The sequence below is a fragment of the Haliotis rubra genome, unplaced genomic scaffold (genome assembly GCF_003918875.1).
Source record: "Haliotis rubra isolate DU_JTF1 unplaced genomic scaffold, ASM391887v1 Scf178, whole genome shotgun sequence".
In the NCBI taxonomy this organism is placed as follows: Eukaryota; Metazoa; Mollusca; class Gastropoda; order Lepetellida; family Haliotidae; genus Haliotis; species Haliotis rubra.
In genome coordinates, this window is record NW_025765758.1 from 1,502,816 (window position 1) to 1,528,643 (window position 25,828).

The 25,828-nt window shown below is 42.4% G+C and overlaps 1 protein-coding gene across 1 annotated transcript; it reads left to right on the forward strand.

The window, feature by feature from the left end:
- The first annotated feature begins 409 nt into the window (after positions 1 to 409).
- On the forward strand, positions 410 to 25,027 carry LOC124273224 (armadillo-like helical domain-containing protein 4). Its single transcript, XM_046708440.1, has 4 exons — positions 410 to 1,287; positions 9,821 to 9,870; positions 13,135 to 13,275; positions 24,297 to 25,027. The coding sequence occupies exons 1-4, from the start codon at positions 1,197 to 1,199 to the stop codon at positions 24,357 to 24,359; spliced, it is 345 nt and encodes a 114-aa protein (XP_046564396.1). The 5' UTR covers positions 410 to 1,196; the 3' UTR covers positions 24,360 to 25,027.
- Positions 25,028 to 25,828: the final 801 nt, after the last annotated feature.

The window sequence follows — 25,828 nt, forward strand, 5'->3', positions numbered from 1 at the left end:
TTCTTTGGTCTGTCTGATCTTCAATAGACAGGTGATCTTTTGTTCTGCGGAAGAAAGTGTGATCTGCATTGAATAAGTGATCCTTTGGTTTACGGACAAAAGTGTGATCTGCACTGAATAAGTGATCCTTTGGTTTACGGACAAAAGTGTGATCTGCACTGAATAAGTGATCCTTTGGTTTACGGACAAAAGTGTGATCTGCACTGAATAAGTGATCCTTTTGTTTACGGACAAAAGTGTGATCTGCACTGAATAAGTGATCCTTTGGTTTACGGACAAAAGTGTGATCTGCACTGAATAAGTGATCCTTTTGTTTACGGACAAAAGTGTGATCTGCACTGAATAAGCGATCCTTTTGTTTACGGACAACAGTGTGACCTGCATTCAATAAGTGATCTTTTGGTCTGCGGAAGAAATTCGGATCCACATTAATCAGGTGATCCTTTGGACTACTGAAGAAAGTGGGATCTACGAACAAAATAGTGATCTTCATTGGGAAGGAGACCCTTGAACTACGGTGGCAAGTGCTATCTACCAAGGTGATCCTTTTGTCCATGTAAAGTAGGTCATCTCTCTTCTAATACATACAAGTTCTCTGTTGAACATAATTGTGTGGCCAGAATGAAGAACATTGGAGTACAGTCGCTCAGTGGACGGTGTATTGCGGTGGTGCTGGTGGTGGTCCTCCAGGTGCAGGTGCACTGGGACGTGGCATCCGCTGGGAACATCACAGTGTTGGATAATTCAACGACACCGACATCCTTACAAGACAGTATTGTCACTGGTCCGGAGAGGACGTTTCAGCATCCGGATACAAACATTTCCAGGAATGAATCTGATATTGAAACAGCATGTACTAACTGTTCACTGAATGTAAGTGACGTTGATATTGAAACAAATAACACAAGGACGTACGATAGCAACTACAGCACAACAACAGAAACGGCAACAACAATGACAACAGAAACGACATCAGCAACAACATCAACGATGATAACTGAAACAACATCAAAGGAAGATTCAAAACAGACGTAACAGAGATCAAGAAAGACATTGATAACAGTTCCAGTATAAGTCATAACTTTACTAAGGAGTCTTTTGACCAGACTTACGACAATTCAACGCAAACTACCAACTCAACGTCACAAGCAAAGGAGGACAAGCCAGTTACGAGGACCAAGAAACCACGGCCTCATATGACAAAAGCGCAGTATGAGTATTTGGTACGACACTTCACAGGATTCATGCAGCATCTCAGGGTAGGGCATGCCACGCCCAACAGTTTAGGTGAGATAAAAACCGCGTATTTTCATTTTTCATGCTTGATATGAAAGAGAGTGTCTTGGTCTGCGCTTTGTTTCATATTGCAAGGCGCGGGGGCGGTGGGGTAGCCCAATGGCTAAAGCGTTCGCTCGTCACGCTGAAGGGCCAGGTTCGATACCCCACATGGGTACAATGTGCGAAGCCCATTTTGGTGTCCCCCGCCGTGATATTGCTGGAATATTGCTAAAAGCGGCGTAAAACCATACTCACTCACTGCAAGGTGCGCATTCATATTTTCATGTTTGTTTGCTTACGTTATTTCATTAGGTTGTTGTTTAACGCCACACTCAGCAATACTCCAGCAATATGGCGGCGGTATGTAAATAATCGAGTCTGGGCAAGACTATCCGGTGATCGACACCATGAGCATCGATGGCATGTCTCTACCAAGTCAGCGAGCCTGACCACCCGTTAGCCGCCTCTTACAACAAGTATTGGCTGGTGAAGACCAATTCTAACCCGGATCTTCAGCAACCGTTAGTTGTTAACTTTTTAGGCTGATTGTAATTTAGAACCATATCTGGTGTTAGAGCTATATCTGAAAAAAAGTCTTCTCCAATTAAGAATCTAGCCCCTCCCCTACACCGTTCAATCTCCTTCTGGAATATCATGTGGTCGGTCTCATATACAACAGAATGTCTGCACTTACCACTGACATTATCAATTAACGTATCATGTTTCGTTTCGACAAAGTCAGTAAGAACTCTTTTTTTTATTCCACTGTCACTGTGTAAATCGCGGGAACCATCGGCGTGAGGACATGCTTACCCACTTCGCGAACACCCGGTGTTATTGATTTTCAGTGATCCATTCAAATAACTTACCTTTAACGCCTGATGGAATCTGTCTCGGTGAATAATCGAAACTGGTAATAATCTGGCATTGACTTTTTACAGTTCATATTTGTATGACAATACACGTAATGTCAAATACATTGCATTCATTCGCTTCGATGAAATTCACAGTACTCCGGACATATCCAAACCTTTCTTTTCACTTTGAAAATAATCCAAAATTCTGCGGTTTGGGGATTAAAATAGAATTCGCTGAATTCGATATTTCGACTTCAAACGAAAGCGTACCACTTCGAAACTTCCAATGATTCCTGGAGGAATTGCTTAGAATACCGTCTTGGAATATAAAAGATGGTCTGGAAGAGGTTTCATCTGCTCATCAAAATGTCTGTTGTCTGAATCCCATAAACGAATGCAATTCTACCAACTCACATCTCCATGTTGCCTGACCAGCCGATCCCGTTAGTGGAGTCTTTCGACAAGTACAGGTTGCTGAAGATCAAATCACATCCGGGTTGTCACGGTTACTTATTCATGCGTATCAGAGCATATTTGTATAATGTTAAAGGCCAAAGATTAACTCCATCCTATACGGTAGCGATCTGAGGGTTCTGACTTTAAAGAGTTGAGGTGGTTTCTTGCCTGTCTGACTGACTGACTGACTGAGTTTGGTTTTACGCCGCTTTTAGCAATATTCCAGCAACATCACGGCGGGGGACACCAGAAATGGGCTTCACACAATGTACCCATGTGGGGATTCGAACCCGGGTCTTCGGCGTGACGAGCCAACGCTTTAACCACTAGGCTACCCCACCGCCCCTTTCCTGTCTGAAGATGCATTGATAATAGCGCAGAAGAGAGGGTCAATATGAACAAGTAGCATGTCGTTTGGATGTTGGGATAACCTTAGTTTTGTTACAGAGAGGTGGTACAAACAGGTAGCATACAGTTGGGGCTGTGGGATATCGGAGTTTGAGGATATAGGGTAATATGAATATGTGCATACAGGTAGAATTGTTGGATACTCGTAGTCTGGGGACAGAGGGTGAATATGAACCTGTGACATGTCGATTGAGGTGTCCCCGGATCCCCCAAAATACTTCCACCGCGACATCGAGATCTGCCACAAACGGCCTCATATAGGAATACTCGACTATTCGACAATAAACATCCCCATCACCCTCAAACCTGCTCGGACTGTGGGATAACGTATTCGAGTGGTAGAAGTGTTAACATGAACATGTAACATATGTTATATTTGGGATTACATTTTCTTAGTAAAGTACAGATTCTAGTACTTTTTGGGTTGAGTCCCATCCGGGATTCGAACCCACACCCTCAAAAGTCAGGCACCTAATCGCCAGCACACAAAGTCAGACGCCTAGACCGCTCAGCCACCGAGGCTTCCACAAAAATGGAAGTCGGACAACTGGTAGTCTAGACTGTGGACTTTGTGTACCCCTCTGATAAGTGTTAATTGGCACGGCTCCCACTGCCGAAAGCTATGAAATACACAATGCCATTTTAGAAAGTGGTCAAATGTAACATATGTTATATTTAATATAACATATGTTACATTTGACCACTTTCTAAAATGGCATTGTGTATTTCATGAACATGCTGCTTATAGCTCGAACTGAGGTTTCCTCAGAGAAGAACAGAAGATAAATTAAGAAAGGGGGCATGGATGAAGCTTCCTTTGACCTAGTGAGTGAGTTGGGTTTTACGCCGCTTTTACCAATATTACTGCAATATCACCATATGTTCACGTTAATGTATTTTTAATTTTGTCATATGAACAAAGGACTGGCCGTTCATTGTGTTCGTAACGATAGACACCCGTCGGTCAGGGGGTGCCAACATTTAAGAACACCTGGTGTCATCACTGATTAGAAATTATTCCTAAACAGATAAGAGTGAGTGAGTTGGGTTTTACGCCGCTTTTAGCAATATTCCAGCAATATCACAGCAGGGGACACCAGAAATAGGCTTCACACATTGTGCCCATGTGGGGAATCGAGCCCTGGGCTTCGGCAGGCCGCGCGAAGGCTTTTAGCCACTAGGCTACCCCACCGCCCCTCTTTGAGATGAACAGTAGATAAGTTAAGAAGGGGAGACACGCGTGAAGCTTCATTTGAACTAAGAACGTGGTCCTCTTTGTTGAGGTATAGTGAATTAACAGACCTTTATGAACCAACACTGCTGGTTCGCTTGTTTCGTTAGTGGTATTGACCCCATTCTTCTGGAAATGAAACCGATGGGACATCTCATCAAACTGATACGAGAAAAATATGCCAGTAACTTAAATGCCCAAATTAAGTGGAAATTGCTCCTCCGCTGAGAAAGCCTTCAATTAGGACCCCGCTCTTGTGCGGAGGGCTGATGCTTTCGTGGGCTGCTGCATGCTTTGTCTACCAATACCGTGTTCATTCCGTATTCAGGCAGTCCACATCGGACCGTTCGTTAATCAGACAGTTCTCCCCACGCCGGCTCCGTAACATCCTGCCACGCGTGTTCCGTGACCTTATAGGTGTTGATATGCTTGTTCCGTAACCCGTCAGTTCTTGCCACGCATTTTCCGTGACTCGACAGATATAGTTAGGTGTTTACTCTTGACACTTAGCCGTTTCCGTAGCCTGAAGGTTCTTGCTGTCTTGGCATTTGTCAACCCTAACAACTTATATGGTGAGCTGAAACACAACAACCTGTGTTGATGAACTAGAGCATGACATTCCGTGATGTTGAAGTACAGCATGACAGCCAATGGTGTTGAACTACGGAATGATAACCTATGTTGTTAAACTACAAAAGACAAAAAATGTTGTTAAACAATTTATGTTGTTGAACAACAGAATGACGACTTGTGTTGTTGAATAACAGAATGGCAACCTGTGTTGTTGAACTACAGAAAGACAACCTATGCTGTTGAACTACAGAATGACAACCTGTGTTGTTGAACAACAGAATTACAACCAAAGCTGATGAACAACAGAATGACAACCTATGTTGTTGAACTACAGAATGACAACCTATATTGTTGAACAACAGAATGACAACCTATGTTGATGAACTACAGAATGACAACCTATGACAACCTATTGTTGAACAACAGAATGACAACCTATGTTGTTGAACCTATGTTGTTGAACTACAGAATGACAACCTATGTTGTTGAACTACAGAATGACAACCTATGTTGTTGAACAACAGAATGACAACCTATGTTGTTGAACTACAGAATGACAACCTATGTTGTTGAACTACAGAATGACAACCTATGTTGTTGAACTACAGAATGACAACCTATGTTGTTGAACTACAGAATGACAACCTATGTTGTTGAACAACAGAATGACAACCTATGCTGTTGAACAACAGAATGACAACCTATGTTGTTGTTGATGCTGTTACAGAATGACAACCTATGCTGTTGAACAGAATAACAATCCGTGTTGATGAACAACAGAATGACCACCTATGCTGTTGAACAACAGAATGACAACCTATGATGTTGAACAACAGAATGACAACCTATGTTGTTGAACTACAGAATGACCACCTATGTTGTTGAGCTGCATCATGGCAAGTCAAGTCGTGACACCTAATGAAGGCAACCTATATCGTGTACCATTCGCTGTCGTAGGCCAACGACTAACCGCAGTCGACCAAGTCACAAAACCTGACATTGGAAGCCTTGGGAATGATCATCTCAAATCGACTTATGTCGAAAATCGAGGTGTGTGGTCTTGCGGCTGCCTGGTTAAGACATCTGATCCAAAGGTCGAGGACAGGCGTCTCATAGTAACGAGAACAAAGTTAGACGCGAGATTTCAGATACAGAACAATCTAACAGATAGAAAGTAGATGCCTTGTTGCAGCTAAATGACAATTCCCTAGGCCAGAGTAAGACGTGAGTGGCATGCTAACAATTCCCCATCTCCAACTCTGACGCGACTTCACCACAACTGAATTAGGTAAATATAAAATGAATGATAGAAGACTCTAGGTATATATCATGTGGTAGCTGAATATCAGACACGGTTTCAAAGTCATGTTTGGCAGCGAATGCAGGAAATGACGGTTAAACCATGAACATTATACCATGGATTACGGGTAAATGACGTGCGCCAGCTACGTGCGTTATAGAAGTCAGTATTAAGCCCTTGGTCTCCAACTGCCAGACGAAACCGGCGAGATGGGTAGAGGGTCAATGTCTTCGCTGGAAGCCAATTCAATCATTGAGGTTACCAGCCCTAAACCGACAAGGGAGATGTCCAAACACAGTTCACATCTTTTAATTACAGAAATCTTGTCTTTACTACTTCAAAGATGTTTGTGTGATGAGAGTGCCTGGACTTGATCCGATCCTATCAGCTTGGCTCTTCAATCATCACATAAAGGGACTCGCTTCCACAGCCCGGTAGTCGAGTAAATCAGCCCCGATGACCACACCAACACTGTATAACATTCTCATTCCGAGATCGATCAGCTAATATCGCTTTGGATATTTCATGATTTTGACAGAGGTAACCACATTTGCTGTGCAAATCTACCAGAAAATTGAATTATGTAGGAATACTAATATTCGCGACTGTGTCAGCGAGATAACAATCAACTCTACATTGATCGCCACCAAGCAGCACCATCTTGGAAACCGGTCCTGTCCACTGAGATCCTGGAGCTTAAGCTACTGGAAGAGGGAGCGAGGCTGCAAGATGTTGATCCCATGAGTGGATAAAGGAGACTTTACGTCACATCCAGCGACATTACAACTATATCTGGGTGGCCTAGAATAAGAAATATTGCATCCGCTGAGATCCTTACTCAGCAATATAAAAGCTATATGCTGACAATAAAACAATAAAAAACGTTTGACACTTTATTCGTCATAAAAATCGCAATCTTAGAATATTTTCAATCCGCGATATTCCCTTTTTAAAACATGGTCAGCACATGTGCGTTTCTTTTCGTTTTCGAAAGAGTAGATTCTAGTCACGTTATCGTGAAGAATATTTGTTATAAAGGCTATCACTGCTTTCGAGGCCAACAGAGTACGATATATCAAGTGTTTATTATTTTAAACAAAAGAGAACTGAAAAGTGTATAGGTTTAGTAATCATATTAGGTATGTTATTATTCTTTTTTTAAATTTACTTTAAATATAACCTCTAAAAATCAGGGTTAGATTTTTCAATGACATTGTATTGTAGTTCATCTGAATAATGTCGCATACGAGGACATGATTAGAACTGATCTTCAGCTACCAATGCTTGTCAAAAGGGGAAACTAATGGGTTCGGGTAGTCTTCCTCAATGACTAGGTTGCTACGTGTCATCCTATCCAGCCGCCATATACCTGGAATATTGCTGAGTGCGGCGTAAAACTAAACTCACTCACTCACTCATCCTATCCAAATTGCATATATCGATACAGACTTCCGTGCCCCAGTTCGACAAGTCATTTAAGTATTGTTATGAAATATTCTATTTCTAATATTTAAAGTTTGATTAAACTTTAATTAAATGCTGATACTTGTCTAAAATGACCGAGAAAGTCTTCGTGAAGACTTCTCTGACTCATATTTTGACTGTCCTGAGCTGTAAATCGTGACTGGGTTAATGCTTTAGTCATATATTTACATACTGAGACATAACTCACGCCCACAGACCTTTTCCTTCCTAAATATTGTTATAAACTTAATAGGTCTCAATCTCTAGTTCCGCCTTATTGCCAGACCGACTCCTCTGCATAGCGGTTGGGGATCTGTCCGGAGAGAAAAAAATCTGTGGTTTCACCGCGTAATACCCATTTAACATGGTACTTGTTGTTTCCCTGCCTGCTGGCTTTCGCCATTATGTAGATCTTACAAGGAATGGTGAGCTTGGAGTCAGTGTTATGTACCTCATGCGGTATTCATGTTAAAATATGGCTAAAACAGACTAGCACAGACAACCACCCGTGAAGATCCGGGTTAGAATTGATCTTCAGCAACCTATGCTTGTCGTAAGAGGTGACTAACAGGACCGGGTGGTCAGGCTAACTGACGTGACTGGCACATGGCATTGTATCCCAACTGCGTAGAACGATGCTCACGATGCTGATCACTGGATTGTCTGGTCTGGAATATGGCTGGGTGCGGCGCTAAACAATAAACAAACAAACAAACAACGACAAACAGCCACTCACGCACATATACCTACGTCGCTGTATAAACACGACGTTAAAGCAACGTGACGTTAAACCCCCCTCACCTCACACCATTGCAGCATCGTAGAAAAAGCTCTGCCGTCCAGCTGAAATAAGCCTATTGCAAAAAGTCTATTTCAAAACATTTCCCTTTTCAATAATATTGAAAGTTGTAATTCATCTGAATAATGGATACCATATGCAAGGACGTGATGTATATAAATGTGGTGGTTCCATGATTCTTGCCGCAAGACCAGGAAACTCCATATTCATAAATGCATAAATAAACGAATGCGATTTTTACGAGACATTATTTTGCACGAACCTGTATTCTGTGAGGTAACCACAAGCGGACAACCACGTTTCCATGGAAACCCCTGGACATTCTCTCGTATGAATAAATAGAAAGTCGTTCATTCCGATCGTTTAAACACTTTAATCTTGAACTGTTTTGCATACATTTGAAAAGGTCAGAATGCATGTCGCCTGATTAAATATTCTAGTTACGATCCATTCCAGTATAGAAAATGCACAATAAATAGACTGGGACAACATTTTGCGAATAATCGATAAATTTACCTCAGAGCCTTCTGGGTACATTAACAATCACGTTTATTTGATTGGCCAAATTATCTATGATGACAAACATTACTCATCACATAATCATTGACTTTAATATATTGCCAGTCACGTTGATAAAGTCGGCCATTTTGCCGCCATTAGGAACGTGTTTTACGACATACCGTAAATGTGGCTGGGATAGTTCTTAACAGACAACTAACGATGTTAATATTAAAATATATCTGTTGTTACTGTAGCTCATGATTGGAATCCATACATCTCCATCACTGTTGGGAGACCTGTGAAGACTGGAGTTAGAATTGGTCCTCGGCAACCCATGCTTGTTGTAAGAGGCGATCTGGTGGTCAGGCTCGCTGATTTGTTTGACACATGTCATCGTATCCCAATTGCGTAGATCGATGCTCATGCTGCATTGTCTGGTCCAGACTCAATTGTTTACAGACCGCCGCAATGTAGCTGGAATATTGCTGAGTGCGGCGTAAACAACCAACCAACCATTTCTGGAAACTATGTTTCCCGACGATACAACTGATTGTTGCGTATTGTCTATGTAAACATTTGCACACGTGGCAAATGAAATTAAATACACATCTTTCGATTGTTGCAAAATATTGATACGAAAATAACAATGGATTTGATTTTGTGTAAGCGAATGGCCGCGCCTCAGAGAACTGAGCCAAACTATGGAGGTATGTACATACGTTGGCTCTCTTCAAGAAAAAAACGACTCATAAAAACAATTACAGAGTGGTTGCTCAAAGCCATACATTTGAAAGCAGAAAGGCCATTCATCTTCGTTACACGGTTGAAATATATTGCCTTTACGACGTTAATTTAAACCCTCATTTAATCTCCTATCGACCTATTTCAAAATCGTCAGCCTTAATGTTTCCATGTTGTTTGAAGGAAATATATGGCTTTCTATCTTGTTTCAGCCGATCCACTGGACTTTGACGATGGCCCATTCGGGAGTGTTCTTTGGCGGGTAAGAAGCAAATTTATTCGTTAGAAGATGACAACACGTTAATCTTACTCCTGAATCTGCGCTCTCATTAATACATCAATATGTAGAAGATGAAGCGTACGAAAAGTCAGGGCCTTCATCATAAATCGTTTCGTGATCGTCTCCCAGACCGCCATGACATCCCGGGGGCAGACTGACCGCACGTATCAACTGTCTCCTGCATTTAGAAATCCCGTCTCCAACACCTCCGTGATGTCGCTCACTCTGCTCATGCCTCAGATAAAGTCGTTATCATCTTGTCCCTCCTGATCCTACTTCCCCCCCCCCCCTTCCCCACTGCATGGCTACCCCCACACAAGGACGTCCGGTTGTCTAATTACAACGAAATCAACCTCTGTCACATTCACAATTAGGTTTGTTTCGTCAACTCTGATTCACAGTTCATCTTTAATTCTCTTGTAATTAATAACGCTGGGAGACAGGTTTCCAGAGCTCCATACCGTGTCACCAATTAGTTACGTAAAACGTCGTATTTCGTTTCTGCTATTAGATCGGGGATTCTGCGTACAGCCGGAAGATTTATGTTCCCACCGGCGTCGACTTACAAGCTCCGCACAGCGCAGTCCACGGTCACCGCTGCCGGACGCAATTAATATATCTGTTCTAACATACCTTTCCGCTGTCTTGAAAGTAATTGTCGCGAGAAGGTACATCTTCTGCGATAGCAGCACAACTACCACGTTCTTGGTTATCAGCTTATTGTTAGTCAGAGCCAACGTTAACGTATCGGGTAATGTATCTGAATAAGCGGCCATATTCTGACGTTAACGGCAGACTGGTTGTCACAATAATGGCGGCTGCGTGGTCTAGGAAAGGTGAATCTTGTTGCTGGATCAGACACGAGTGATTATATAACCCAGAATGTTGTCTGAACGTGGACGACCGAGGCTTGGTTCCTGGGGTGATCAAAGCAATACATCTTATAACACGGAAGTCTTCCATACAGGCGTATTGGAGCACAATGCATAACAAGACTTGTATCGTTACTGCTGTGAGAAATACGAACCTGGACATTCCGTTCATCAGCTTACTGCAACACACGTGTTTGGTTGAATAGGTGAATATTGTACAACTCTCTAACTATTGTATTGATGAGTAAATAATCAACCTTAAGTAATTCTTAGATGCAGAGATCAATTTACAGACCATTTACATAAAAGTGAGTGATCAGTGAGTATGAATTTACCCCGATTTTAGCAATAGCCTATTCCAGCAATATCAGGGTGGGGGACATCAGAAATGGGCACACAGTGTACCCATGCTTGTGGGAATCGAACCCGGGTCTTCGGCGTGACGAGCGAACGCTTTAACCACTAGACTAACATACAGATCATATATCTAACATACAGATTATATATCTAACATACAGATAATATATCTAACATACAGATTATATATCTAACATACAGATCATATATCTAACATACAGATTATATATCTAACATACAGATCGTATATCTAACATACAGATCATATATCTAACATACAGATTATATATCTAACATACAGATCATATATCTAACATACAGATCATACAGATCATATATCTAACATACAGATTATATATCTAACATACAGATCATATATCTAACATATAGATTATATATCTAACATACAGATCATATATCTAACATACAGATTATATATCTAACATACAGATCATATATCTAACATACAGATCATATATCTAACATACAGATTATATATCTAACATACAGATCATATATCTAACATACAGATCATATATCTAACATACAGATCATATATCTAACATACAGATTATATATCTAACATACACACATATCAATTTACAGATCGTATATCAAGCATACAGAAGTCATTTTACAGATCATATATCTAACATACAGATTATACATCTAACATACAGATTATATATCTAACATACACACATATCAATTTACAGATCGTATATCAAGCATACAGAAATCATTTTACAGATCATATATCTAACATACAGATTATATATCTAACATACAGACTATATATCTAACATACATATTATATCTAACATACACACATATCAGTTTACAGATCGTATATCAAGCATACAGAAGTCATTTTACAGATCATATATCTAACGGATCATATATCTAACATACAGATTATATATCTAACATACACACATATCAATTTACAGATCGTAAATCAAGCATACAGAAGTCATTTTACAGATCATATATCTAACGGATCATATATCTAACATACAGGTTATATATCTAATATACACACATATCAATTTACAGATCGTATATCAAGCATACAGAAGTCATTTTACAGATCATATATCTAACGGATCATATATCTAACAGACAGATTATATATCTAACATACACACATATCAATTAACAGATCGTATATCAAGCATACAGAAGACATTTTACAGATCATATATTTAACATACAGATTATATATCTAACATACAGATTATATATCTAACATCTCTGTCATGCTACCCGTGAGGATCCGGATTAGAATTGATCTTAAGTAACCCATGCTTGTCGGGTGGTCAGGCTCGCTGACTTGGTTGACACATGTCATTGTATCCCAATTGCGTAAATCGATGCTCATGCTGTTGATCACTGGATTGTCTGGTCCAGACTCGATTATTTACAGACCGCCGCCATATTGCCTGAATATTGCCGAGTGCGCGTTAAACAACCAACCAATCCTTTCATACAAACCACGAATCCCGCTTTGATCACAGACACTTTCAAAGGGTAGATTTAATTACCCGCAACCCACTATGCAAATCTTAGTTCCAATATTCCGGCCACAGATCAAACATTTAGATATCGACCCGTTATATTCACAAAGATCCAAGATTTAGACATGATAGAATCAACATATTGAGATAAAGCTCATGCAGCTCACAGATTCAATTTAACACGGTTCTATACACGTGAATCAGATCATGCTGTTGAAAGTAGATCTGGCATGAAGACTGATGTTCTTACTGCAGCATCACCTGCTACTACGTCTACCATGACACTGTTATCCATGGCGACGTTACCCGCAGATGTAGGCCGCTGCCATCTACGACATAATCAGTTTTAGAAGGGAAACAGTGAGGCCCCCAACTGTTGCTACTGCATCATTACGACGTTGTCGTATTAGATTTCTGTAGCACATCTATAAGTGCTCTTCTCCCGAGTAGGTCCTCTTTACCCTGATGTTGTCGTTCATTAGTGATTTCATTTCCTTTAGGACAAGAAATACTTGGTGAGCGTTCTCATCCCGATCGGAGTGGGGATAACTGGAGCCATGCTCATTATAGTCACAGCTTACGCTACACGGGTGTGTCGCAGGAGGAAGGTGGCGGAGAGGAACCCGAGGACGTTGTTACAGGTAAATGCAGGTGTCAGACACAAGAGGATATTGTTACAGGTAAATACAAGTGTCTGACAGAAAAGGACGTTGTTTCAGGTAAATAAGGTGACTGACACAAGGGGATATTGTTACAAATAAATACAGGTGGCTGACACAAAAGGACTTTGTTACAGGTAAATACAGCTGACCGACACAAGGGGGCATTGTTACAGGTAAATACAGGTGTCTGACACAAGAGGACTTTGTTTCGGGTAAATACAAGTGATTTGCCAAAGGGAACATTGTTACAGGTAAATACAGGTGACATCAACAAGAGGATACTGTCACAGGTAACTAATGGTTTCTGGCTCAAGAGGGAGTTGTTTCAGACTTACCAAAGGGAACATTGTTACAGGTAAATACAGGTGTCTGACACAAGAAGACGTTGTTTCAGGTAAATAAGGTGACTGACTCAAGAGGACATTGTTACAGGTAAATACAGGTGACTGATACAAGAGGATGTTGTTACAGGTAAATGCAGGTGACTTACAAAAAGGGACATTGTTTTTGGTAAAAGCTGGTACCAACCACAGGGGGACATTGTCTCCGGTAAATTCAAGTGACACATGGGAACAGTGATACGGGTAAATACAAATGTCTGACTCTAGGAGGAACTGTTTCAGGCAAATACAAAAACACTTACCAAATAGGACATCGTTACATTGAAATGCAGGTAACAAGTTCGGGGGGACACTGTGGCAGGTAAATGCAGGTGACTATCAAATGGAACAGTACGTATGATAAATACAGGTATCTGACACAAGAGGACATTGTTTCGGGTAAATAAGGTGACTTACACAAGGGGGTATTGTTACAGATAAATACAGGTGTCTGACACAAGAGGATACTGTTACAGGTAAATACAGGTGTCTGACACAAGAGGATACTGTTACAGGTAAATACAGGTGTCTGACACAAGAGGATACTGTTACAGGTAAATACAGGTGTCCGACACAAGAGGACATTTTTACAGGTAAATACAGGTGACTTATAAAGGGACATTGTTATTGGTAAATGCTGGTACCAACCACAAAGGGACATTGTCTCAGGTAAATACAGGTGACACAGTGTTACGGGTAAATACAAATGTCTGACCACACAGGACATCGTAACAGTTCAATGCAGGTAACAGGTTCGAGGGGACATTATTGTAGGTAAATACAGGTGTCTGACACAAAAGAAATAAATTACAGGTAAATACTGGTGACTGTTACGATGGGCTGTACATGTGTGGACGACACATAGTCTGCTTCATAGCCCCTGGCATTGAAAGTTTCACCTTGAATAGCATTTAGCTCCTATGCTGAGTCAACGATGAAAGATATGTTTGGGCCTCCCAGTTTTCTTGTTGCAAAACTAGCATGTCTGAAACTCGAACACTGCTGACGTGTTTCAAAACTAAGATATCGTTTCAAACAAAATCTGGAGGCGACATTGTGTGATTGGATTTGTATCACATAGGTGGAGCACTACTGTCTGATGTAAGGCAATGGACACATGCTGAATGGCGAGTGTAACAGGTAGGGGTGGGAATGGTTAACCTTTTCGCGAACACCGGGTGTCATTTTCAGTGATCCCATCATACAATGTTTACCGCTATTTTGCTGTTACCCCCAATTAAAAATCTGCTTGGTGGGATAATCGAGATTTTATATTTTTATAATGAGATGGTTAATTTGAAAAATATTTTTAATTGGCAATTAAAATGACTGGTTTGAAGTGACGCGCCGTGAAGAAACATTTTGTTTTCTATTCTAGCCTTACATTGTTTTAACGCATGCATGAATGCAGAACCAACAATGGCGTAAAAAGTACATAAACTTGATTTGTATTGCCTGTGACATGAAAGCATATAAATGTCACAATTATCATCTTATATTGCCCAATACATATTGACCAAACCTAGAGAGGCGTCACGCAGTCCCATCTGAGTAGCTTAAGGCGATATATTTAATAAAAGAAAAAAAGTCGTATAGAGCTAGAGGGTTATTAATAAGATAGTGTGTGTCATTTCATTAGGGAGACCAGCTGTATGAATACCCCGACGGGATGGGAAGCGGTAAAAGTGGCACCACCTGAACTTGGATGAAAAGTAAAACACAGGCGTATAGTTCTCGAGGAGGGGCGAAGGGGAGATAGTTCGCTAACACCTGGTGTCATCACCATCACCCATTCATATAACCAACCTTTCTGTCTGTCTGTCTGTCTCTCTCTCTCTATCACTCTCTCTCTCTGTGTCTGTCTGTCTGTCTCTCTCTCTCTCTCTTTCTCTGTCTGTCTGTCTGTCTCTCTCTCTGTCTGTCTGTCTGTCTCTCTCTCTCTCTCTCTCTCTCTCTCTCTCTCTCTCTCTCTGTCTTTCTGTCTGTCTCTCTCTCTCTGTGTCTGTCTGTCTCTCTCTCTCTCTCTCTCTCTCCCTCCCTCCCGAGCGAGAGTTTGTGTATACATGTGTAGGAGGGGGGAGGGAGGGATAGATAGATAGATAGGTAGGTAGATAGACAAAGAGAGAGATGAGAGAGAATCAGATAGATAGATAGACAGAGAGTTTGTGTAAGAGAGAGAGGGAGAGAGCAAGCATGTGTGTGTGAGAGAGTATGTGCGTGCGAGAGAGACAGACAGACAGAAAGAGAAAGAGAGAATGAGCGAGACTTTACGAGTGTTTAACATTTGCTACAATAAACAGTCATCAAAATATTACCCTTGAACAACTTTCCTTGACATTTAAATGTCAAATACCAAAGTCGCGGTAAGGATTATTGTGCAACAGAATGCTTACAAATTGTTCTCCTTCTTAGACAAGTTGAAATGTTTTTAAAAAAATACTTCAACTCGTCTTTTTATTTGCGATTGTTTGAGGTTGAAGTGTCTGTCGAGTAAAGTAACAGCCAACAACAGCACTCTTCCTCAAGTGCGTGGACATGTTGAAGCATTATTGACTAGTTTGAGACTTCCTTCGACGTGTGTTTTGACGCAAAACATTAGTCGAGAATAAAAGACGTTAAACCGTCCACATAGATCGTCCGCACAGTTATTTCATGACAAAGTAGCGCCTAAAGGATGTTTGATTTCCGTAAGACTCGACTAATATGAAGATCAGATGTGCCCAAACAGATTGTATGTCAGCCTACAAAGATAGCGTGTATCGTTGCAATGCTAATCCTGGCTATGCTCATCTCATTTCAATATCAATTAGGTACATTTCTGCTGACTATGACATAAAAAGAAATATTGATGTAATTGGAAAGAGAAACTACAAATGTTTTTGTCGTAAGCTAAAAGCAGAGCTGAAGTAATTAAATCATTTTTACAGAGAGTTACCAAGTGGGATATATATTGTCATATTCCGAGAGGCGGTGGGGTAGCCTAGTGGTTAAAGCGTTGGCTCGTCACGTCGAAGACCCGGGTTCGATTCCCCACATGGGCACAATGTGTGAAGCCCATTTCTTGTGTCCCCCGCCGTGATATTGCTGGAATATTGCTAAAAGCGGCGTAAAACTAAACTCAGTCAGTCAGTCATATTCCGATCTGTACGTTTACATTTACAATCTTATTCCGAATTTGATCTTCTGCATACTCTGAAAAAAACTATTTCAGATGGATGCGATGTCAACTGTCTTTTCTCATTGACGTCACGTCCAGTTTATTTTATAAAATACAACAAGATATCGCAAATGTTTCAACTCAAAGCAGATGGAATTCCCCGAACGCTTACTCTTGACTTTTCATGTTTGAAAGTTGACAAATAGAATATAAATTTTCAGTAATTATCAAACATGGAATGCGTTATCCAGCCTTCTGGTGTCTTTTACGTTTGACGCTAAAGGACAAGAAAACTGTCGAAATATAAACTTAACGGGATTTCGATCTATTCATACGCCATAATTCACAATTACATCTTTGGTTCCAAAGTAAAGAACACGAAGGAGAGGTTTAGATAATCAATATGGAATTCGGAGACCGCTGAAGGCAACCACAGAAACTGTTTATCGCATGTCAAAGGCAAATGTATTAGTGAAACTGTCACTTTGCTGTTGTGTTTTTGGCCCTAATCTCCCTAATCGACGTCAAGCGGTATTGCTATGTGTATGTGAATTCCTAGTGGTGTATTGATTAATCACTGTTTAAGTATCGGCATCAAGTGAGTGATCGAATGTTGTTTAATGCAGCAATCAGCAATATGTCAGTTGTCCCTGCGGCAAGTGGTTGAATCAAATTAGCGGAGTTAGTTCGGAGTAACTTTTCTTGTCGTCGTATGACGACGCGTTATCTCCGAATTTTGGCTCCCAAACACTGTAGTCGAGGTACGATGCCGCACAATCCCCGAGTTTGGCCTCTGAAACACTGTAGTCGAGCTACGATGACGCATAATCCCTGGGTCTGGCCTCCCAAACACTGTAGTCGAGGTACGATAACGCAAAATCCCCGAGTCTGGCCTCCCAGACACTGTAGTCACGATGACGCGCAATCCCGAGTATGGCCTCCAAAAACTGTAGTCGAGGTACGATGACGCGCAATCCCCGAGTATGGCCTCCAAACACTGTAGTCGAGGTACGATGACGCACAACCCCGAGTCTGGCCTCCCAAACACTGTAGTCGAGGTACGATAACGCGCAATCCCGGGTCTGGCCTATAAACACTGTAGTCGAGGTACGATGAAGCGCAATCCCCGAGTATGGCCTCCAAACACTGTAGTCGAGGTACGATGACGCACAACCCCGAGTCTGGCCTCCCAAACACTGTAGTCGAGGTACGATAACGCGCAATCCCGGGTCTGGCCTATAAACACTGTAGTCGATGTACGATAACGTGCAATCCCGGGTATGGCCTCCAAACACTGTAGTCGAGGTACGATGACGCGCAATCCCGGGTATGGCCTCCAAACACTGTAGTCGAGGTACGATGACGCACAACCCCGAGTCTGGCCTCCCAGACACTGTAGTCGAAGTACGATGACGCGCAATCCCGGGGATGACCTCCTAAACACAGCAGTCGAGGTACGATGACCACGCCTGAACAGAAGCACTGTTGCCTGTTTGGAAGGCAAAGAGAACTTGGAACCTGTTCTGCTCCGGGGTCTCTGCAGGTTAAGGATCTTAAGGAACAATATGGTGTATGGGAAATGTGGAACATACCCACTTTATATAAACCCTCGCTTTCAATGCTTGAAACATTGGTTCAAAATACTAAGAATTCGGGAACAGCGTCTACTAAAACAATCCTACAACATGTTGTTAATCTAGATAATTTTGGTTTTATAACATGGGTATCAAAAAGATATCTGCTATTTTCGTATGGATTTGGTTATCCATATATATTATATATTTGGCTTTCCCAAGGTGTTGGCAACGTGTGTCTTTTTATGTATGAATTTCGTCTAAGAGCCCTTGATGTGTTTCGTCAGTATTGGAGGAATGCCATTAGTTTAAGTTCTTCATTTGATGTGTATAGTTCTTTAAAACGATTATTAAACCTGAGAGATATTTGTCAAACATTATAAGCAAGAAACTTGCAGTTATAAGACTTGGTTTGACAAGTATAAAAAAATTTAGGCGATCACTAGCAAGATTCCGATGTTCATCTCACGATTTGTTGATTGCAAGCGGCAGATATAAAAATGTTAAAAGAGAAGAGAGAATATGTACACTTTGTCGCTTAAATGAAATTGAAGATGAATATCACTTTCTCCTCATCTGTCCATCATATAATTCAATACGTTGTAAATACATTAAAAGATATAACTATATCCATCCAAGCATCATAAAATTCTCTACCCTTATAAGCAGTAAAAATCAAAATATATTACAAAATCTTGCCGTGTTCATCCACATTGCAATGTTGTATAGAACAAAAGTGTTATTACTGTAATGTAAATATATTTATTTATGTAATTCCCCATTATATATGTATATGTACTATAGGCCTGTGGCCTCTTCAGTACGAAATAAAAAGATTGATAATCATCAAAACTGGCCGTAAACAGTCACTGGCCAAACATTTAAAATTTTGCCGTATATGTATGGCGGATATCGAAGACGTGTATTATCTGTTATGTATGGATGATGCACATGGCGATTTAAGAAAAGGGTATATTCCACAGAACAAAGTTTGTCACCCTACTTATCACTTATCAGATTTTTATCATCATAAGACGAATCTGTTCATGTAAAATTAGCCCTGTTTTTAACACATTCATTGACATTCAGAAAGAGTCTGCTTTCTCTTGGAACTAATTTCACAATTTAATGATGCTCTTCACTATTTTGCACTATCCATACTTTGCCTGTCATTACGATACTATGTATAGGGGCCGAAGGCCTTATCTACAATAACTTTGATCTTGAACAGTTTAGGCTACAAGTCTCGTTATACATGAAAAGTACACGTTATTTGGTGTGTTTTTATCAAATCAACGAATCAGTATTGTGGGCTCATTGTCACTATACGCCGTATGACGTATATGTAGCAGACAGACAGGTGGTTAAAGACGTGCTGGGCTTCGCAATCCCAAGTTTTGATATGATACTCACAGTGTGTGTATGATAAGCTCGGCTAGACTCAGTAATCCCCTGATTTCCATGTCAGTAGTATGTTGGGGTATTTGGAGAACAGCGGATGCATTCTAGCCCTTGGTCCCGACCCACAAAGCGTTCGTAACGTTCCGAACTGTCGTAACTCTATAGTTTGTCATAGGCATACGAATGCCATAGCGCTACGAAAGCTTTGTGGGTCCGGACCCTGAATCGTAACAGAAGTACGAGTGTCAACTAGTTGAAACTGAACACAAATCCGTGTGATGCCCTGCATGGACAAGAAATGTGTTCTCAAGACAGGTTACCAGACAGTAACTTTACATATTCAGTGATGACACCTGATGAGACACAATTCACCGTAACCGAAACAAAGCACACTGGAAATGGTTCCCTGCTTGTTGGGAATGTGACAGTTTGACGTGACTTTGAAGCGCACCAGAAAAAGCTGTCCGATTATATTCAATGTGACGACAATTTAACGTGACCTTCAAGCGCACCGGAAATGGTTGCCCGGTCACATTGACTGTGACAACAATTTGACCTGACTTAGAAGAACACCAGAAATAGTTGTCCGGTCACATTGAATGTGGCGACAATTTGACATGACCTTGAAGCGTACCAGAAGGGCTGCCTGGTCACATTGAATGTGACGACAATTTGACCTGACTTTAACCCGCACCAAACATTTTTGCCGGTCGTTATGAATGTGACAAATGTTTTACATAACTTGGATACTATCTATCACTTTGACACCAACAACGTCAACACCTACACTCACCCCAAACAGATACAACTGAAAACCTTCCCGCACACATTCTGTGCAACATTCCTTCTACGGTTCTATTCGCTACACTATCACTGCACTCACTATGCTTCTTTCGTCTCACTGTCAGATGCGTGATTTGCTTCTCTAATAATTCTAAAAATTATTGATTTTCAAAATGGCTATGAGCGGTTTTCACCATTAAATTTGAAAATAGATCTCCCAACTTATGGTCCATATTAATTAAACCCGTGATCGTTATATCAACATAGACCTGTTGAAACACAAGCATTTGTAAGCAACATACAGTTATATATAATATAAGATATTGATAAGTTTTTTTACATACTTATGACATTGACGGGTTTTTGTGAGTTGGAAGGACGGGTTTCTACTTCTTTTGTTTTTTTTCTGTGCAACGACTGTTTGTTATATTATCTATGACATAATGTAAACTTACATGCAATAACATATGATAATGAAACCTTTGCTGTAAGTGACATTTCATTGATGATTATGACCTGATTGTTATATGAGAATGTGTAATATCATCATCTTCATCATCACATGTATAAACACTATTAAGTTATGTACGTAAATTATTATCATTATTCCCACTGTGCACTGGACAGTTTCAGCATGGATAAATCACTAAAGTCAAAGGTTTCAGCTTCCAGATTCGCAGCTTCGAGAGAGATATCCTAGCAAAACCACGTCATGGTTTCTTTATAATTAGACCTATATTGTCTCAGTTTTAACATAACATGGGTTAAAGTTGAAGCAACCACTTTAATCTGTTCGTTCGTGAAGAAAAGGTTCATTGCCTCTAGTTACTGAATTCTTGAATTAACAGATATAAGAAATCGTTGCAATACGGAGGCTCTGCCTCCAGCGTTCCTTGGCAACATGAAGCTCGCACAGAATTAGAGAATACATTTTCTGGGACTGTGGAGATTATTTTACGACGCTTCCTTTGCTATTTCTCCTCCTGTACCTGGCTCCAGTCGTCCAAGGCGCCTCAACTCAGTCCATCGCCCAGATCCATACATGGCTCGTCACCCTCCCTTCAATGTCCTTCTCCTCACCTCTGTCAATTACCGACCCCTGACTCGACTACCATAGCGTCCCTGTACCTCTTCTCTAACTGTTCCTAATCCCGATCCAGATCCGTGAAAATTCGGGTTAGAATTGGTCTTCAGTAACCCATGCTTGTCGTAAGAGACCACTAACGGGGTTGGGTGGTCAGGCTCCCTAACTTGGTTGACACATGTCATCGTATCCCAACTGCGTAGATCGATGCTCATGCTGTTGATCATTGGACTGTCTTGTCAAGACTCGATTATTTACAGACCACCGCCTATAGCTGGAATGTGGAGTGCCGCGTTAAACAGCAAATCAGTCAAACCAACCATCCTAATCCCAACCTAACCCATCGCTCGCCATCCCTACAATCCTTGTCCGTCTCCTATCCTCCTGTACAACCCACCACATCTCCTCCACTCTTGTCATTCTCTTTCTCTCTGTCCAACAACCCACCCTGGCTCACCCAAACTCATGTTCCTATCCTACCCCAACCCACCTATCCCCCACCCCCAGTCCGTCTCTCCCTTGCCCCTATTCTCCCCTGTCCAATTCTCAACCCCACCCCTAGCAAGTTCACTCCGGACCAGAACCCTCTACTTCCCCCAGTCCTCACCCTAGCGCACCTTTCTCCCACCCACTCCCCCCAGCCCACTCCCCCCATCCCCACTGTCTCACGCCAAACACCACCCCTTCGCTCTCCTCCTCCATGCTGCATCCCTCTCCTCTCTCACAGTCCAACACTCATGGCTCATCTCACTTCCACCCACATCCTTCTCCACCCCCAGCTCGCCTGTCTCCCACCCATGTCCATCTCCTCCTGTATCCAACATCCAACGCCAACCCCAACACGCCTGTCTCCCACCCGTGTCCATCTCCTTCTGCATCCAACACACAACGCCACCCCCAGCTCGCCTGTCTCCCACCCATGTCCATCTCCTCCTGCATCCAACACCCAACGCCACCCCCAGCTCGCCTGTCTCCCACCCATGTCCATCACCTCCTGCATCCAACACCCAACGCCGCCCCAAGCTCGCCATTCTCCCACCCATGTCCATCACCTCCTGCACCAAACACACAACGCCAACCCCCAGCTCACCTTTCTCCCACCCATGTCCATCTCCTCCTGCATCCAATACACAACGCCACACCAGCTCGCCATTCTCCCACCCGTGTCCATCTCCTCCTGCATCCAACACCCAACGCCATCCCAAACACGCCTGTCTCCCACCCGTGTCCATCTCCTCCTGCATCCAACACCCAACGCCACCCCCAGCTCTGATTGTCTCTTGTCTCCCCCACCCATGTCCATGTCCATCACCTCCTGCATCCAACACCCAACGCCGCCCCAAGCTCGCCATTCTCCCACCCATGTCCATCACCTCCTGCATCCAACACACAACGCCACACCAGCTCGCCTGTCTCCCACCCATGTCCATCTCCTCCTGCATCCAACACCCAACGCCACCCCCAGCTCGCCTGTCTCCCACCCATGTCCATCTCCTCCTGCATCCAACACCCAACGCCACCCCCAGCTCGCCTGTCTCCCACCCATGTCCATCACCTCCTGCATCCAACACCCAACGCCGCCCCAAGCTCGCATTCTCCCACCCATGTCCATCACCTCCTGCACCCAACACACAACGCCATCCCAAGCTCGCCTGTCTCCCACCCATGTCCATCTCTTCCTGCATCCAACACTCAACGCCATCCCCAGCTCGCCTGTCTCCCACCCATGTCCATCTCTTCCTGCATCCAACACCTAACGCCATCCCAAGCTCGCCTGTCTCCCACCCATGTCCATCTCTTCCTGCATCCAACACCTAACGCCATCCCCAGCTCGCCTGTCTCCCACCCATGTCCATCTCTTCCTGCATCCAACACCTAACGCCATCCCAAGCTCGCCTGTCTCCCACCCATGTCCATCTCCTCCTGTATCCTACATACAACACTACCGTTATCTCGCCTCTTCTCCATCCATATCCCTCTACTGTTCCCTGTCCGCCTCCCCAACCGTAGCCCTACCCCACCCAATCCCAGTCCGATGTCTCTTCCACCCCTTTCATCCCCCTGTCTGTCCTATATCCAGCTCCCTCCTACCCGTACCCCGCCCCAAGGGGTGCCCATCCCTTGTCCTAGTATCGACTATCACCACAAACATTCAATAATCAGTCAAGCATGGCGATGACTATTAAGGCAGCCCGAGAGCTATTATATCGTTATCGATTTCCTTGTATTGATCTGTTGCTAGACTAGATCTAGTTTCATCGTATATGTGACACTTTGTATTAATCTCTGTTCGTGCCATAAATGTTTGAGGTAATGAAACAATTGTAGGGAGATGCCATTGTACATACGAGAAAATAAGTCCAAATATTTAACAATACCTTCTGATATAACGAGCACGCTTGACAGCAGTTGTCTCCCTTCCTGCAATCAGAATACTGTACAAAGAAAGTATCTCCGGTCTATAATTACTTCCATTGATATGTGTATTAGCGGTTCCACCGGAGATATTGGCATGACTACTGCAAACACAGTCCTGTGTACAATCGATGGCTTCAGTATTTATGTATTTGAATTGTTTACTAATCACAATTACACAATGCATTTATATTTTCTGTCCACAGCCCAGCGTTTCCCGACCAGATGATATCATGCTCCTCGACCAGTCGTCGGATGACGAGTTTTGAAAGCCTTATTTTGCGTCACACATACCACTTTTCAGAGGAACTGAGTCACGGCCTCTTTGATGTAATGCAAGTTGACCACGGCCCACATGCACAAAGTGATCTTAGCGATATGACTACCGTAAGCCGATGTTTTAGTATTTGACTTACGATGATCTTAGTGCTAAGATGGATTTGTGCAACGGGACATGATGGCGTTGTACATATTGATTTTGACGCTAAAATAATCGTAAGGTAATAGAGACTTACGACAGTCTTGGGTTGTTTTGTACACCAGGACCTTGTTGCACAGTACGATATTTGCGCTACGATAACCGTAAATCCCATACTTTGTTACTGGCTTCGACCGTCGTAGAGCAAAGATCGTCTCGTGGAATGGGGCCATTTTACCGTTATACAAAGCAACATCATCGCTAGGACAGTCGTAAGTCTATGTTAAGGTATCGGAGTTACGATCACCTTGAACGACATCTAAGCCCTCTTGCACAAAGCGATCTGATCTTATTACCCATACTTCGACGTAACTTATGGCGCTTAGGTTGCTTTGTGAGGGCCTAGATTGTATTACGCCACATGCATCCTGAAACAAGGCTGTGATATTAAGATATATATGACGTCAGCGATGTCGATTACGTAATGACAGTGATGACGTATTTCGTAAATGACGACACATCTTGCGTCGGGGGGAAGGGGGCGGTGGGGTAGCCTAATGGTTAAAGCGTTTGCTCGTCACGCCGAAGACCCGGGTTCGAATCCCCACATGGGCACAATGTGTGAAGCCCATTTCTGGTGTCCCCCGCCGTGATGTTGCTGGAATATTGCTAAAAGCGGCGTAAAACCAAACTTAGTCAGTCAGTCAGTCTTGCGTCGGGAACACTTCCAAATGAGCCAAAGCCTGTCTAATGACTTCTGTGCCATTCCCGCGGATGACCATTCACACGTTTGAAAGCCGTCAACACTTGGATGCCTTTGTACGATCGTGACACTAAGGTGGTCGTATCTCCTATACCTTCGCATAGACTTACGACAGTCGTAGCGCTATGGCTACTTTGTACTACGTCAACGTGGTGCATATGAGAACTCAGCGTGTTTGGACCTTCGAACAATGTAGGCGAAACTATTCGTCAAAGAGCTCGGGACCTATGACGTCACAGATTGTGGTTCACCATTCCAAGGGACTTATTTCGATGTGCCAGTCAAGGTATACAATGTATTCATTTCAACGTCTTCAAAATAATAACAACTTTGATTTCTGTACAAAACTAAGGATCATATTTAAGATTTTGGTTTCGGCACAGCAAATGAAGCATTCAACAGCGGGGTGGCTGAACAGATATATAGCACGTTTCTGGTATTTATATACGAATAACAGATTTTGTGAAAAAGCTACGTTTCAACAGAACCAAAGAGTCAGACTAAAGACATTAATCCAATCGCTGCATGTCCTTTTGCAGATCTTCCAGAAAGATTAT